Source organism: Ranitomeya imitator, chromosome 1 (genome assembly GCF_032444005.1).
Source record: "Ranitomeya imitator isolate aRanImi1 chromosome 1, aRanImi1.pri, whole genome shotgun sequence".
In the NCBI taxonomy this organism is placed as follows: domain Eukaryota; kingdom Metazoa; phylum Chordata; class Amphibia; order Anura; family Dendrobatidae; genus Ranitomeya; species Ranitomeya imitator.
This window is the reverse complement of record NC_091282.1, coordinates 590,867,579-590,885,289: the sequence shown is the minus strand read 5'-3', so window position 1 is coordinate 590,885,289 and position 17,711 is coordinate 590,867,579. Positions and strand designations below refer to the sequence as shown.

Sequence of the window (17,711 nt, the reverse complement as noted above, 5' to 3'; positions counted from 1 at the left end):
CTAGACCCCTAAATGAACTTATCTAGATGTGTTGTGAGAACTTTGAACCCCCAAGTGTTTCACTACAGTTTATAACGCAGAGCCGTGAAAATAAAAAATCTTTTTGTTTTCCCACAAAAATTATTTTTTAGCCCCCAGTTTTGTATTTTCCCAAGGGTAACAGGAGAAATTGGTCCACAAAAGTTGTTGTCCAATTTGTCCTGAGTACGCTGATACCCCATATGTTGGGGTAAACCCCTGTTTGGGCACACAGGAGAGCTCGGAAGGGAAGGAGCACTGTTTTACTTTTTCAACGCAGAATTGGCTGGAATTGAGATCGGACGCCATGTCGTGTTTGGAGAGCCCCTGATGTGCCGAAACAGTGGAAACCCCCCAATTATAACTGAAACCCTAATCTAAACACACCCCTAACCCTAATTCCAACGGTAACCCTAACCACACCTCTAACCCTGACACACCCCTAACCCTAATCCCAACCCTATTCCCAACTGTAAATGTAATCTAAACCCTAACCCTAACTTTAGCCCCAACCCTAACTGTAGCCCCAACCCTAACCCTAACCCTAGCCCTAACCCTAGCCCTAACCCTAGCCCTAACCCTAGCCCTAACCCTAACCCTAGCCCTAACCCTAGCCCTAACCCTAACCCTAGCCCTAACCCTAGCCCTAACCCTAGCCCTAACCCTAACCCTAGCCCTAACCCTAGCCCTAGCCCTAACCCTAACCCTAATCCTAGCCCTAACCCTAGCCCTAATGGGAAAATGGAAATAAATACATTTTTTTTTTATTTTTCCCTAACTAAGGGGGTGATGAAGGGGGGTTTGATTTACTTTTATAGCGGGTTTTTTAGCGGATTTTTATGATTGGCAGCCGTCACACACTGAAAGACCCTTTTTATTGCAAAAAATATTTTTTGCAATACCACATTTTGAGAGCTATAATTTTTCCATATTTTGGTCCACAGAGTCATGTGAGGTCTTGTTTTTTGCGGGACGAGTTGACGTTTTTATTGAAAACATTTTTGGGCACGTGACATTTTTTTATCGCTTTTTATTCCGATTTTTGTGAGGAAGAATGACCAAAAGCCAGCTATTCATGAATTTCTATTGGGGGAGGCGTTTATACCGTTCTGCGTTTGGTAAAATTGATAAATCAATTTTATTCTTCGGATCAGTACGATTACAGCGATACCTCATTTATATCATTTTTTTATGGTTTGGTGCTTTTATACGATAAAAACTATTTTACAGAAAAAATAATTATTTTTGCATCGCTTTATTCTCAGGACTATAACTTTTTTATTTTTTTGCTGATGATGCTGTATGGCGGCTCTTTTTTTGCGGGACAATATGACGCTTTCAGCGGTACCATGGTTATTTATATCTATCCTTTTGATCGCGTGTTATTCCACTTTTTGTTCGGCGGTATGATAATAAAGCGTTGTTTTTTGCCTCGTTTTTTTTTTTTTCTTCTTACGGTGTTTACTGAAGGGGTTAACTAGTGGGACAGTTTTATAGGTCGGGTCGTTACGGACGCGGCGATACTAAATATGTGTACTTTTATTGGTTTTTTTTTTTTATTTAGATGAAGAAATGTATTTATGGGAATAATATTTTTTTTTTTTTTCATTATTTTGGAATATTTTTTTTTATTTTTTTTACACATTTGGAAAAATTTTTTTTTACTTTTTTACTTTGTCCCAGGGGGGGACATCACAGATCAGTGATCTGACAGTTTGCACAGCACTCTGTCAGATCACTGATCTGACATGCAGCGCTGCAGGCTTCACAGTGCCTGCTCTGAGCAGGCTCTGTGAAGCCACCTCCCTCCCTGCAGGACCCGGATCCGCGGCCATCTTGGATCCGGGGCTCGAGCAGGGAGGGAGGTGAGGAGACCCTCGCAGCAACGCGATCACATCGCGTTGCTGCGGGGGGCTCAGGGAAGCCCGCAGGGAGCCCCCTCCCTGCGCGGTGCTTCCCTGCACCGCCGGCACATCGCGATCATCTTTGATCGCGGTGTGCCAGGGGTTAATGTGCCGGGGGCGGTCCGTGACCGCTCCTGGCACATAGTGCCGGATGTCAGCTGCGATAAACAGCTGACACCCGGCCGCGATCGGCCGCGCTCCCCCCGTGAGCGCGGCCGATCGGCTATGACGTACTATCCCGTCCAGGGTCAGATAAGCCCAGGGCACCTCGACGGGATAGTACGTCTAAGGTCACAGAGGGGTTAACTATTTTGTGTCACATAACACTCTGGTTTAACAGAATAAAAATTCAAAATGTGAAAATTGCAAAATTTTCGCCAAATTTCTGTTTTTATCACAAATAAACGCAGAATTTATTGACCTAAATTTACCACGAACATGAAGCCCAATATGTCACGAAAAAACTATCTCAGAACCGCTAGGATCCGTTGAAGCGTTCCTGAGTTACCTCATAAAGGGACACTGGTCAGAATTGCAAAAAACGGCCAGGTCATTAAGGTCAAAATAGGCTGGGTCATGAAGGGGTTAAGAAAAGTAAACTTTTTTAACCTACTGTGAAACATGGAGGGGGCTCTGTTATGTTCTGGGGCTGCTTTGCTGCATCTGGCACAGGGTGTCTAGAATCTGTGCTGGGTAAAATGAAATCTGAAGACTTTGAAGGAATTCTAGAGAGAAATGTGTTGCCCAGTGCCAAAAATCTTGGTCTCAGTAGCAGGACATGGGTCTTGCAACAGGATAATGACCCAAAACACACTGCTGAAAACATTGGACTATTCTGAAGTAGCCTTTTCAGAGAAGGCCAGAGAGAGTATTCAAAGAAGAGAGATAGAGGATTCAAAAATATATAAATAAATTGGAGCAGTGGGCAGCAACTAACAGAATGGTTTTTGACAAGGAAAAATGCAAAGTACTACATCTGGGCAATAAAAATGAAAAAAGCAGATACAGAATGGGAGGAATATGGCTGAGCAACAGCACATGTGAAAAAAACTTGGGTATACGAATAGATCTTAAACTGAACATGAGTCAACAGTGTGATGCAGCAGCAAAAAAGGCAAATGCAATTCTGTGATGTATTAACAGAAGCATACAGTCAAGATTACTTGAAGTCATTATTGCCCTCTACTCCTCTTTGGTCATACCTCATCTGGAATACTGTGTCCAGTTTTGGGCACCACATTTTAAAAAAGACATCAACAAAATGGAGCAAGTTCAGAGAAGAGCGACTAGACTGGTGACCGGTCTGCAAACCATGTCCTATAAGGAACGGTTACAGGATTTGGGAATGCTTAGCTTGCAAAAAAGAAGACTGAGAGGAGACTTAATAGCAGTGTACAAATATCTCAAGGGCTGTCACATTGTAGAAGTATCATCTTTATTCTCATTTCCACAAGGAAAGACTAGAAGCAATGGGATGAAACTAAATGGGAGGAGACACCGATTAGATATTAGAGAACACTTTTTGACAGGGTGATTAATGAGTGGAACAGGCTGCCACGAGAGTTGGTGAATTCTCCCTCCATGGAAGTTTTCAAACAGAGGCTGGACAGACATCTGTCTGGGATGATTTAGTGAATCCTGCTTTGAGCAGGGGGTTGAACCAGATGAGCCAGGAGGTCCCTTCCAACTCTACCATTCTATGATTCTATGAGCCCTGACCTAAGTCCTATTGAGCATCTTTGGAAAGAGCTTGAAACAAGCCATCAGGAAAAGGCAACCTTCAAACATGAGACAACTGGAGCAGTTTGCTCTTGAGGAGTGGGCCATAATACCTGTCGAGAGGTCCAGAAGTCTCATTGACAGTTACAGGAATCGTTTGATTGCAATGATTGCTTCAAAAGGTTGTGCAACAAAATATTAAGGGTACCATTTCTGTCCAGGCCTATTTCATGAGTTGAAGACACAAAAGAGAATAGTAAAACCAAAAACACTCAGTTTGAAAAAATGTTGCAGTAATCCGCAAGTGCTAGTAAAAGATGTAAAAAACAGGGTATTTGGTTGATACAATTTTTGCAAAAAACGTATACTAAGCTGCTCTACCAATCTTCACGGTATACCCTTATCAGAGCAGTCCTAACTAATGTATGCAATCCCTATCTGATGTATTTAAAAACCTGATCATCTGTATATACCTTGTGTGAACAGGGTTCAGAGAGGAAAAATCCATGTTCCTGTTCCTATTTCATGAGTTTTATTTTTTTTTTTAATTCTGTGAAAGCATGGTTGAAAAGCAATGTCTTAGTTTCATTTGTTCATTTTCATAGATTTTGTTTATTAATTACTTTTGTCAGATTCAAGTTATTTCTCTGATCAATCTGGGTTTTTCTGTCACTAAACAAGGGGTACCAACAATTTTGACTAGGTGTGTAGATTAGGTGGTATAATGTTATGACCACTTGCTGGAGTATCCTGTGTAACCTCCTATAGCACTACTGAAATGGTGTTCCAGGAAAGTAATATACAATGATCTAAACACTTACTGTATTTTTCGACTATTAAGACGCACCGGACCATAAGACGCACCCCAAATTTTCAGAAGGAAAATAGGGAGAAAAAAATGTCAAATGGAGGTCCGTCATACAGTCCGAATTCAGCTTATCAGGGAAGGGATCAGCACAGGTGGAGGAGTGGTCACAGGGGTCGTTCTTTGGTCCAGGCTGGTGCGGTGGTCCCCGGGAAATCTCATCCCACGCTGGGGGTGTGGCGGTGCTCTGTGGGGCGGCGGGGCTCCGCCAGCATTGTGACAAAGCCTGGAAGCCACCGCAGCTCCGTTGCAGCGATGCAGTGGCCCCAGGAAAATGGTCGCCGGGGGCGGCACATGCTCAGATTCAGATCTCTGCAACAAGATATTGTCTCCTGAGATCTCAGGACTAGATCTCGTTGCCAAGATTTGAATCTGAGCATGCGTCGCCCCGGCAGCCATTTTGCCGGAGGCCACCGCATCGCAGCAACAGACGTGGAGGGGCCTCCGGGCTTTGACGAATTGCCTGTGGAGCCCCGCCACCACCACAGAGCCCCGCCGCACCAGCCTGGGAAAGGGAGGCTGCATCAGGACCGCCGCCATCATATTTGTAAGTATATTCCTACGTAAGACGCACCCCATTTTCACCCAACATTTTTTGAGGAAAAAGTGCGTCTTATGGTCCGAAAATACGGTGCATGACAATGATGAATGTCTTTGTACATGTGTAAGCAATATGGGTGTATATACAGTACAGACCAAAAGTTTGGACACACTTTCTCATTTAAAGATTTTTCTGTATTTTCATGACTATGAAAATTGTACATTCACACTGAAGGCATCAAAACTATGAATTAACACATGAGGAATTATATACTGAACAAAAAAGTGTGAAACAACTGAAAATATGTCTTATATTCTAGGTTCTTCAAAGTAGCGACCTTTTGCTTTGATGACTGCTTTGCACACTCTTGGCATTCTCTTGATGAGCTTCAAGAGGTAGTCACCGAAAATGTTTCTTCCAACAATCTTGAAGGAGTTCCCAGAGATGCTTAGCACTTGTTGTCCCTTTTGCCTTCACTCTGCGGTCCAGCTCACCCCAAACCATCTCGATTGGGTTCAGGTCTGGTGACTGTGGAGGCCAGGTCATCTGGCGTAGCACCACATCACTCTCAAATAGCCCTTACACAGCCTGGAGGTGTATTTGGGGTCGTTGTCCTGCTGAAAAATAAATGATGGTCCAACTAAACGCAAACCAGATGGAATAGCATGCCGCTGCAAGATGCTTTGGTAACCATGCTGGTTCAGTATGCCTTCAATTTTGAATAAATCCCGAACAGTGTCACCAGCAAAGCACCTCCACACCATCACACCTCCGCCATGCTTCACGGTGGGGCATGTAGAGTCTATCCACTCACCTTTTCTGCATCGCACAAAGACACGGTGGTTGGAACCAAAGATCTCAAATTTGGACTCATCAGACCAAAGCACAGATTTCCACTGGTCTAATGTCCATTCCTTGTGTTCTTTAGCCCAAACAAGTCTCTTCTGCTTGTTTCCTGTCCTTAACAGTGGTTTCCTAGCAGCTATTTTACCATCAAGGCCTGCTTCAGAACGTCTCTTCTTAACAGTTGTTGTAGAGATGTGTCTGCTGCCAGAACTCTTTGTGGCATTGTCCTGGTCTTTAATCTGAGCTGCTGTTAACCTGCGATTTCTGAGGTGACTCTGATAAACTTATCCTCAGAAGCAGAGGTGACTCTTAAGGTACCGTCACACATAACGATATCGTTAATGATATCGTTGCTTTTTGTGACGTAGCAACGATATCGTTAACAAAATCGTTAAGTGTGACAGCGACCAACGATCAGGCCCCTGCTGGGAGATCGTTGGTCGCTGGGGAAAGTCCAGCACTTTTTGTCGCTGGATCTCCCGCTGACATCGCTGAATCGGCGTGTGTGACGCTGATTCAGCGATGTCTTCACTGGTAACCAGGGTAAACATCGGGTTACCATTGTAAATGTAAAAAAACAAACACTACATACTTACATTCCCGGTGTCTGGTCATGTCCCCCGCCGTCAGCTTCCGCACTGACTGGTGAGCGCCAGCCAGCTGTAAAGCAGAGCACACCGGTGACATCACCGCTGTACTTTCCGGCCGGCGCTCAGTCAGTGCGGGAAGCTGAAGACGAGGGACCTGACCAGACACCGGAAATGTAAGTATGTAGTGTTTGTTTTTTTTACATTTACAACGGTAACCAGGGTAAACATCGGGTTACTAAGCGCGGCCCTGCGCTTAGTAACCCGATGTTTACCCTGGTTACCCGGGGACTTCGGCATCGTTGGTCGCTGGAGAGCTGTCTGTGTGACAGCTCTCCAGCGACCACACAGCGACGCTGCAGCGATCGACATCGTCTTCCTTTCCTGGGGCGGTCATCATGTGAGCCAGTTTTTTTTGTAGCACTTGATGGTTTTTGCAACTGCACTTGGGGACACTTTGAAAGTTATCCCAATTTTTAAGACTGACTGACCTTCATTTCTTAAAGTAATGATGGCCACTCGTTTTTCTTTACTTAGCTGCTTTTTTCTTGCCATAATACAAATTCTAACAGTCTATTCAGTAGGACTATCAGCTGTGTATCCACCAGACTTCTTCTCAACACAACTGATGGTCCAACCCCATTTATAAGGCAAGAAATTCCACTTAAACCTGACAGGGCACACCTGTGAAGTGAAAACCATTCCCGGTGACTACCTCTTGATGCTCATCAAGAGAATGCCAACAGCGTGAAAGAAGTCATCAAAGCAAACGGTAGCTACTTTGAAGAACCTAGAATATAAGACATATTTTCAGTTGTTTCACACTTTTTAAGTATATAATTCCACGTGTTAATTCATAGTGTTGATGCCTTCAGTGTGAATTTACAATTTTCATAGTCATGAAAATACAGAAAAATCTTTAACCCCTTCCCGGCCTTTGACGCATACGCTGCGTCATGAAAGTCGGTGCCATTCCGACCCATGACGCAGCATATGCGTCATGGAAAGATCGCGTCCCTGCAGATCGGGTGAAAGGGTTAACTCCCATTTCACCCGATCTGCAGGGACAGGGGGAGTGGTAGTTTAGCCCAGGGGGGGTGGCTTCACCCCCTCGTGGCTACGATCGCTCTGATTGGCTGTTGAAAGTGAAACTGCCAATCAGAGCGATTTGTAATATTTCACCTAAAAAAATGGTGAAATATTACAATCCAGCCATGGCCGATGCTGCAATATCATCGGCCATGGCTGGACACACTAATGTGCACCCACTCCACCCCTCCGATCGCCCCCCCAGCCCCCCGATCTGTGGTCCGCTCCCCTCGGTCCTGTGCTCCGCTCCCCCGTCCTCCTGCCCGCTCCCCCCGTGCTCCAATCACACCCCCCGTGCTCCAAACAAACCCCCCGCACTCCGATCTTACCCACCGCACAGCGATCCCCCCCCGCACAGCGATCCCCCCCCGTGCTCCGATCCACCCGCCCGCACAGCGATCCCCCACTCCGTGCTCCAATCCACCCCCCCGTGTTCCGATCCACCCTTCCCCCCCCCCGTGCTCCGACGCCCCCCCCGTGCCCTGATCTCCCCCCCCTTATACTTACCTGGCCTCCCGGGGACCGTCCGTCTTCTTTCCTGGGCGCCGCCATCTTCCAAAATGGCGGGCGCATGTGCAGTGCGCCCGCCGAATCTGCCGGCCGGCAGATTCGTTCCAGAGTGAATTTTGATCACTGAGATAGGTTATATCTCAGTGATCAAAATAAAAAAAAAAGTAAATGACACCCCCCCCCCCCCCTTGTCACCCCCATAGGTAGGGACAATAAATTTTTTTTTTTTTTTTCCACTAAGGTTGGGGTAAGAACTAGGGGTAGGGGTAGGGGTAGGGTTTCGGTATGTGCACACGAATTCTGGTCCTCTGCGGATTTTTCCGCTGCGGATTTGATAAATCCGCAGTGCTAAACTGCTGCGGAATTATGGCGGATTTACCGCGTTTTTTCTGCGCATTTCAATGCGGTTTTACAACAGCGATTTTCTATTTGAGCAGTTGTAAAACCGCTGCGGAATCCGCAGAAAGAAGTGACATGCTGCGGAATGTAAACCGCTGCGTTTCCGTGCAGTTTTTCCGCAGCATGTGTACAGCGATTTTTGTTTCCCATAGGTTTACATTGAACTGTAAACTCATGGGAAACTGCTGCGGATCCGCAGCGTTTTCCGCAGCGTGTGCACATACCTTTAGAATTAGGCTATGTGCACACGGTGCGGATTGACCGCTGCGGATCCGCAGCAGAGTTCCATCAGGTTTACAGTACCATGTAAACATATGGAAAGCCAAATCCGCTGTGCCCATGGTGCGGAAAATACCACGCGGGAACGCTGCGTTGTATTTTCCGCAGCATGTCAATTCTTTGTGCGGATTCCGCAGCGTTTTACACCTGTTCCTCAATAGGAATCCGCAGGTGAAATCCGGACAAAAAACACTGGAAATCCGCGGTAAATCCGCAGGTAAAACGCAGTGCCTTTTACCCGTGGATTTTTCAAAAATGGTGCTGAAAAATCTCATACGAATCCGCAACGTGGGCACATAGCCTTAGGGCTAGGGTTGGGTTGGAATTAGGGTTGTGGTTAGGGTTAGGGGTGTGTTGGGGTTACGGGTGTGTTGGGGTTAGGGTTGTGATTAGGGTTATGGCTACAGTTGGGATTAGAGTTAGGGGTGTGTTGGGGTTAGTGTTGGAGTTAGAATTGAGGGGTTTCCACTGTTTAGGCACATCAGGGGGTCTCCAAACGCAACATGGCGCCACCATTGATTCCAGCCAATCTTGTATTCAAAAAGTCAAATGGTGCTCCCTCACTTCCGAGCCCCGACGTGTGCCCAAACAGTGGTTTACCCCCACATATGGGGTACCAGCATACTCAGGACAAACTGCGCAACAATTACTGGGGTCCAATTTCTCCTGTTACCCTTGAGAAAATAAAAAATTGCTTGCTAAAACATCATTTTTGAGGAAAGAAAAATGATTTTTTATTTTCACGGCTCTGCGTTGTAAACGTCTGTGAAGCACTTGGGGGTTCAAAGTGCTCACCACATATCTAGATAAGTTCCTTGGGGGGTCTAGTTTCCAAAATGGGGTCACTTGTGGGGGGTTTCTACTGTTTAGGCACACCAGGGGCTCTGCAAACGCAACATGACGTCCGCAGACCATTCCATCAAAGTCTGCATTTCAAAAGTCACTACTTCCCTTCTGAGCCCCGACGTGTGCCCAAACAGTGGTTTACCCCCACACATGGGGTATCAGCGTACTCAGGAGAAACTGGACAACAACTTTTGGGGTCCAATTTCTCCTGTAACCCTTGGGAAAATAAAAAATTCTGGGCTAAAAAATTATTTTTCAGGAAAGAAAACGTATTTATTATTTTCACTGCTCTGTGTTATGAACTTCTGTGAAGCACTTGGGGGTTCAAAGTGCTCATCTCACATCTAGATAAGTTCCTTTCAGGGTCTAGTTTCCAAAATGGGGTCACTTGTGGGGGGTTTCTACTGTTTAGCCACATCAGGGGCTCTGCAAACGCAACGTGACGCCCGCAGAGCATTCCATCAAAGTCTGCATTTCAAAACGTCACTACTTCACTTCCGAGCCCCAGCATGTGCCTAAACAGTGGTTTACCCCCACATATTGGGTATCAGCGTACTCAGGAGAAACTGGACAACAACTTTTGGGGTCAAATTTCTCCTGTTACCCTTGGGAAAATAAAAAATTGCGGGCTAAAAAATCATTTTTGAGAAAAGAATTTTTTTTTTTTTTTTCATGGCTCTGCGTTATAAACTTCTGTGAAGCACTTGAGGGTTCAAAGTGCTCACCACACATCTAGATTAGTTCCTTTGGGGGTCTAGTTTCCAAAATGGGGTCATTTGTGGGGGATCTCTAATGTTTAGGCACACAGGGGCTCTCCAAACGCGACATGGTGTCCGCTAATGATTGGAGCTAATTTTCCATTTAAAAAGCCAAATGGCGTGCCTTCCCTTCTGAGCCCTGCCGTGCGCCCAAACAGTGGTTTACCCCCACATATGGGGTATCTGCGTACTCAGGACAAACTGGACAACAACATTTGTGGTCCAATTTCTCCTATTACTATTGGCAAAATAGGAAATTCCAGGCTAAAAAATCATTTTTGAGAAAAGAAAAATTAATTTTTATTTTCATGGCCCTGCATTATAAACTTCTGTGAAGCACCTGGGGGTTTAAAGTGCTCAGTATGCATCTAGATAAGTTCCTTGGGGGGTCTAGTTTCCAAAATGGGGTCACTTGTGGGGGAGCTCCATTGCATAGGCACACAGGGGCTCTCCAAATGCGACATGGTGTCCGCTAACAAATGGAGCTAATTTTCCATTCAAAAAGTCAAAAGGCGCGCCTTCCCTTCTGAGCCCTGCCGTGTGCCCAAACAGTGGTTTACCCCCACATATGAGGTATCGGCGTACTCGGGAGAAATTGCTCAACAAATTTTAGGATCAATTTTATCCTATTGCCCATGTGAAAATGAAAAAATTGAGGCGAAAAGAAATTTTTTGTGAAAAAAAAGTACTTTTTCATTTTTACGGATCAATTTGTGAAGCACCTGAGGGTTTAAAGTGCTCACTAGGCATCTAGATAAGTTCCTTGGGGGGTCCAGTTTCCAAAATGGGGTCACTTGTGGGGGAGCTCCAATGTTTAAGCACACAGGGTCTCTCCAAACGCGACATGGTGTCCGCTAACGATGGAGATAATTTTTCATTCAAAAAGTCAAATGGCGCTCCTTCCCTTCCGAGCCTTACCATGTGCCCAAACAGTGGTTTACCCCCACATGTGAGGTATCGGTGTGCTCAGGAGAAATTGCCAAACAAATTTTAGGATCCATTTTATCCTGTTGTCCATGTGAAAATGAAAAAATTGAGGCTAAAAGAATTTTTTTTGTGAAAAAATAGTACTTTTTCATTTTTACGGATCAATTTGTGAAGCAGCTGGGGGTTTAAAGGGCTCACTATGCATCTAAATAAGTTCCTTGGGGCGTCTAGTTTCCAAAATGGGGTCACTTGTGGGGGAGCTCCAATTTTTAGGCACACGGGGGCTCTCCAAACTTGACATGGTGTCCGCTAAAGAGTGCAGCCAATTTTTCATTCAAAAAGTCAAATGGCGCTCCTTCCCTTCCAAGCCCTGCCGTGCGCCCAAACAGTGGTTTACCCCCACATATGAGGTATCAGCGTACTCAGGACAAATTGGACAACAACTTTCGTTGTTCAGTTTCTCCTTTTACCATTGGGAAAATAAAAAAATTGTTGCTGAAAAATAATTTTTGTGACTAAAAAGTTAATGTTCATTTTTTCCTTCCATGTTGCTTCTGCTGCTGTGAAGCACCTGAAGGGTTAATAAACTTCTGGAATGTGGTTTTGTGCACCTTGAGGAGTGCAGTTTTTAGAATGGTGTCACTTTTGGGTATTTTCAGCCATATAGACCCCTCAAACTGACTTCAAATGTGAGGTGGTCCCTAAAAAAAATGGTTTTGTAAATTTCGTTGTAAAAATGAGAAATCGTTGGTCAAATTTTAACCCTTATAACTTCCTAGCAAAAAAAAATGTTGTTTCCAAAATTGTGCTGATGTAAAGTAGACGTGTGGGAAATGTTATTTATTAACTATTTTTTGTCACATACCTCTCTGGTTTAACAGAATAAAAATTCAAAATGTGAAAATTGCGAAATTTTCGCCAAATTTCCGTTTTTATCACAAATAAACACAGAATTTATTGACCTAAATTTACCACTAACATGAAGACCAATATGTCACGAAAAAACAATCTCAGAACCGCTAGGATCCATTGAAGCGTTCCTGAGTTATTACCTCATAAAGGGACACTGGTCAGAATTGCAAAAAACGGCAAGGTCTTTAAGGTCAAAATAGGCTGGGTCATGAAGGGGTTAAATGAGGTGTGTCCAAACTTTTGGTCTGTACTGTAAGTTAGTCTAATATGTCAATTCTAGATGATGATTAATTTTGAAGAGTCACAAATTTTGTTGTTTTTTTTTTAAAAAAAAGCTGCAAATTAACTAAAAATAATATAAGCCATAAGTTTTTTGGTCCTGACTGCTAAATACAAGGATTTCTAGCTGGTTGCCATTCCTTGCTTCCACTATTCAATGTTTTGTGGTACATTTGTTATGAATGCTCATTTTTACAGTATGAACACCTGTTGATGTTTGTGAACAATGTTTTCTCTTTCAGACTATTGTCAAAGATCCTTAGTGAGTGTAAGGACGCAGATGAAATAGAATTTTTGGTTGATGGGTCTTGGCGCCCAATAAAAGCTGAAAAAGAGCGAAGCTGCAGTCCAGTGTGTCCTATTCTTGATTTAGGTATTTGCCTCATTATATTTAAAAAATGCATAAGAAAAAAATATTTTTTTCATTTCTCTGCTCAATAAGTTTTTTTTGTTTTTTTAATTGGTACGGTTTATTGTATTTTTATCAGGTTCTCCAGAAATAACTGCAAAGGTTCCACCTCCTAGCAGCACAATGTCCACTGAAAATGGAAAACCTGGGCCAGATGTGGTGGATTTAACACTGGACAGCTCTTCATCTTCATCATCTTCTTCTGACGAAGACGAGGAAGAAGAGGAGGAGGACCGCCCACCTCATAAGAGACGCTGCTTTGAAAAAGGCATTTTATCGGCTTGCTGACCCAATTTTGCTTCTTACTCTGGACATGGACCTTGAAATCCCAAACAGGCACAGCTAGGTGCTGTTGTCCCATCTTCTTACCAAGACCTGTATGCATCATGACTTTGGTCAACTCTCTTCAACTTGTACACCTTAGGAGGTATATACCATCATATTGACCTGCAGAGAGAGTTAATGCTTTGTCCTCATTCCCTTAGTTTTATTTTTTGTGGGTCCAGGGGACACACGGGGGGGGGGGGGGGGGAGAAAACCATTCCATGCCTCCTTATCAACCACTCTCCTTGCCTCCAGAAACAAGTGTAAAATGCAGACCTTTTCCCTTTATACTCCTGTATGAGCAGTGAAAAAGGGGGCACATGGGTAAAATTAGCGTAAATATTTGGAGCATTTGCTTTGTAATTAAAGGGATGTAAATGTTTTAGAGGGAAATTAAAGGCAAAAGTTTAATACTGTAAATATCGATTCAGAAAAGAACCTGGATGATGATACCCATTGTGTGGGATTGATAAAAAATGGCCAGCTTGATAAACTAACATCTCACTTCCTGTAGATTTGTGAAGGGTGCAGTTTTCATTCATCTATTTAGTAATATGCAAAAAGCTGGGTGTGTTTAGATTTTTGTAAGCAACATTAAGGGGTGGGAGAAGGGTTTACACAATGCTTTCAGTCAAACTACCTCTCTGCTATTCAGGTTTTTGTTTCTGTGCTAAATAGGGGTGGTGTTAATGCTGCTCTCAACTCTATCCTCCCCATCAGTATCCCTTATTAAAGCCTTCACTCTCTTGCCCCCTCACTCCATACACATTCTGTTCTTACTATTGAAAACTTCACAGCCTTTAGGAGCCTTGAAATCTTAGTAATTATATTCTTATGTTCATTATCTGTACTTGTTTGGTTAGGTGACCAGGTCTTATTTTTAAATGGATTGTCCATCTACAAAGTCTCAAATGGTTAAAAAGAATCTGTCAACTGATTCATGCAGCCCCCAAAATGGGCAAAGTTGGGGAGGGCACGCGACGCGGCAAGGGCAGTGTTTTTTTTATGCTAGAAATATTACTGCCGTCCTGACTGGAGTAACATTTCTGGCTCAGCGCCTGCCACTGACATGCGCTGAATTTTATTAAATGGCTTGCGCGTCTTAATAGAATTTGGCTCATTTTATTCTTGCACACACTTCATCAAGACTGGAATGTAAAACATCAGTCTTAAAGATTCATTTTTTGTCTCTTACTATTCCTAGGCAGGACTCCCAGTGGCTTCTCCCTACCCCACTTCCCTAGACTTGTTTTAGACTGTGTGTGTGTATAGGGGAAAAAATCAGTCACTCGGGGTGTATAGAGAGTCATATCAGTCATGAGTCAAGCCTCTGTGGACTGGCCTCAAACTAGTCATCCGAGACAAATAGTCCCTAACCAACTCTATCAAAGTATGTTTCCTCCAACATGCAACTGCGTTAGAGTAAAACCTACATGACTGCAATAATGGCGCCTCTTGGGTAGCTTGAAATTCCTGTTCTTCACTTGACCATTACCACTTAGTCTGCTCAAAACAGTATAGCTTGTGCTCATCACAATGTGAAACTGTCACAGCAGCTCTGGAAATTAGGCTATGTGCACACATTGCGGATTAGGCTTAGGAATTTCTGGTGCGGATTCTGCCTCTCCTGGCAGAAAACGCACCTGCGGATATGTAATATTTTTCGTGCGGTTCCGCAGCGTTTTTGCTGCGGTTTTCTTGCGGATTTGCTGCGTTTTTTACCCCTGGGTTTTCTATAATGGAATGGGTACAAAAACTCTGCAGATTCACAAAAAAGAAGTGACATGCTACTACTTATAAACCGCAGCGGATTTTCCGCAAAGTGTGCCCAGCATTTTTTTTTCTCATTGACTTACATTGTACTTGTAAATCAATTGCGGATCTGCAGCATTTCTGCACCTCAAAAAACGCTGCGGATCCGGAGAGGATCCGCAACGTGTGCACATACCTTTAAGGGTATGTGCACACGTTGCGGATTCTCTGCGGATCCGCAGCGTTTTTTGCAGTGCAGAAACGCTGCAGATCCGCAATTGATTTACAGTACAATGTAAATCAATGAGAAAAAAAATGCTGTGCACACTTTGCGGAAAATCCGCTGCTTAAATGCTGCGGTTTAAAAGAAGTAGTATGTCGCTTCTTTTTTGTGAATCTGCAGCATTTTTGTACCCATTCCATTATAGAAAACCGCAGGGGTAAAAAACGCAGCAAATCTGCAAGAAAACCGCAGCAAAAATGCACAAAAAACGCTGCGGAACCGCACAAAAAACGCGACAAATCCACTGGTGCGTTTTCTGCCAGGAGAGGCAGAATCCGCACCAGAAATTCCTAAGCCTAATCCGCAACGTGTGCACATAGCCTAATACTTGGGTCATTTATAATCATGGTATGGCCTTTTTATATTGGATACAAATCATGTTTATCATACACATCGGTAACAGAAAGCTAGGTCTGCATGTAAAAGCAAGCAGAAAGTAGTCAGATGTATGTATGGGTGCTTCCTGCATGAAGAAATGCCTCTGGTGAAAATTGAGGGCATCATTGTTTTGTCAAGAAAAAATGAATGTGTGCAACTATACTACACTGTTTTTGTTTTCTTTTGCCCTGTGAAAATTTGATCTGAAATTTACATTCATTCTGTGTCTACTCATGCTTCCTCTTGGTCCTCCTTTTTATTTTTTTACTGCACTTATTGGGGGTCCTAGGAATAACCATTTCAGCAGTAGCATTAGAAGACTGAACTGATTTTCCAAACTTTCAATATCACTTTTGTGCATGTGACTTCATAGAGGCACTGTCATATATGAAATCACTGTTTAAATTTCCATGTTGCCTCTGTGCTGGGCAGCGTAAATGTGACACAAAAAAGTAACTTTCTTTTTTATACAGTGTGTGTATGAATTTTTTTTTTTTTTTTAATTTATTGCATCATTTTCAACTCCCTTTTCTGTAGATATTCAGCTGTGCCATCATTAACAATTTACAAAACTCCTTTTGGCATTTATGAAAATATGAATTGCAACTAAAATAGTTAAATCACTGCCTTACTTCTCATGAAAAGTAGTAGCTGTGCCAGTGACTTTCCTGTGAAATCATTGGCTATTTGGGCAGTACCTAAAATGAAATTTACAGAATGGTGTCTCCTCCCCTTAAGATGCTTGTACTTCTTTATCTCCTTTTGTTGCAGAGAAATATAAGACATAATACAACTGGTTCAGTCAGCCACAAGATGGCATCTTGTATTTTATTTTCTTGTTTTAATTTAAGTATTTTTAAACTTTCTTAATCAGTCTCTAGTGTCTATTAACATGTTATTTGTTATTTTCTTTATTGGAAGTGTTTTGTTCGTTTTCTCTTTTTTTCTTCATTTTTTACTTGCTTTGCAAAAAAAAAGTTTTTTCCCTTGGTTCCTACATTTAACAAGAAAAACACAGAAAGATAGTGTTTGTTACAATAAAAATATTTGCAATTTTGTAGTTGCAGAAAGTTTATACCATATCATTGTACCCCATTTATTCAAAGGTGAACAGTAATGTAATGTGGATTCTTAAGTGGTCTTTGCTAGTAGAATCTGTGCAAGTGAAGACACATTCCACTTACAGTGACTGTTTAGTTAATCTGAATTCTTTTTTCTTTTTATTCAAGAATACAAAGGAAAGTGTAACCCCTTTACCCCACAGGCCTTTTTTCACCTTCATGATCAAGCCAACTTTTACAATTCTGACCTGTGTCACTTTGTGGTTATAACTCTGAAACGCTTCAACAGAATCCCACTGATGCTGAGACTGATTATTGTACTACATGATAGTGGTAAAAAATTGTTCAGTATGACTTGCGTTTATTTGTGAAAAAATCAGAAAATTGCAAAGTTTTCCCCAAATTTTCAACTTTTAATTTTTATTCCCTTAAACCAAAGAGTTATGTCAAACAAAATGGTTACGGTGATAAAATTGCTCATATGTCTACTTTACTTTACATCAGCACAATTTTTGAAACATAATTGTTTTTGTTAGGAAGTTAGAAGGGCTGACCAGTGATTTTGTAATTTTTTTTTTCAACAAAATTTACAAAACTATTTTTCTCCCTCACCTCACTGGTGGACATAGGACCGTGGGTGTTATGATGCTGCCACTAGGAGGCTGACACTAAGTGAATACAAAAAGATTAGCGCCTCCTCTGGAGTATACACATTGGCTCCAGCTGAACCAGTTCATGCTAAGTGTCTGTAGGAGGTACACCGGTCTGATATTCAGACTACGATCTTTTCATTTTTTACCTTTATTATTATTTTTTTTATGAAGAAGCGGTAAAGCGAAACGGCGCTTGTCGGGCGTAGGATGTGACACGACCCTTTTCCTATGCTGCACCACTTTCCAGCCTCTATACCCAGGTAATATTGATTCCCAGGGCCGTATTTAGAGTTTCTGCTGCCCTAGGCACTTTTAGTGCTGCCTCCCCCATTGATGAGTATGACACTATCGGCAGTGACTTTTGGCGAAAAT

At 43.0% G+C, this 17,711-nt stretch overlaps 1 protein-coding gene across 2 annotated transcripts in view; it reads left to right on the top strand.

The window, feature by feature from the left end:
- Nucleotides 1-16,697, top strand: part of PIAS4 (protein inhibitor of activated STAT 4) — a 232,317-nt gene extending 215,620 nt beyond the window's left edge. The window contains exons 10-11 of one of the 2 annotated variants that reach the window (XM_069767935.1): nt 12,722-12,852; nt 12,968-16,697. In XM_069767935.1, the coding sequence (XP_069624036.1) occupies nt 12,722-12,852; nt 12,968-13,176 (340 nt within the window). In that variant the 3' untranslated portion in view covers nt 13,177-16,697. The remainder of the gene's footprint in view (nt 1-12,721; nt 12,853-12,967) is intronic. The other variant, XM_069767939.1, reaches the window with a different exon arrangement.
- Nucleotides 16,698-17,711: the final 1,014 nt, after the last annotated feature.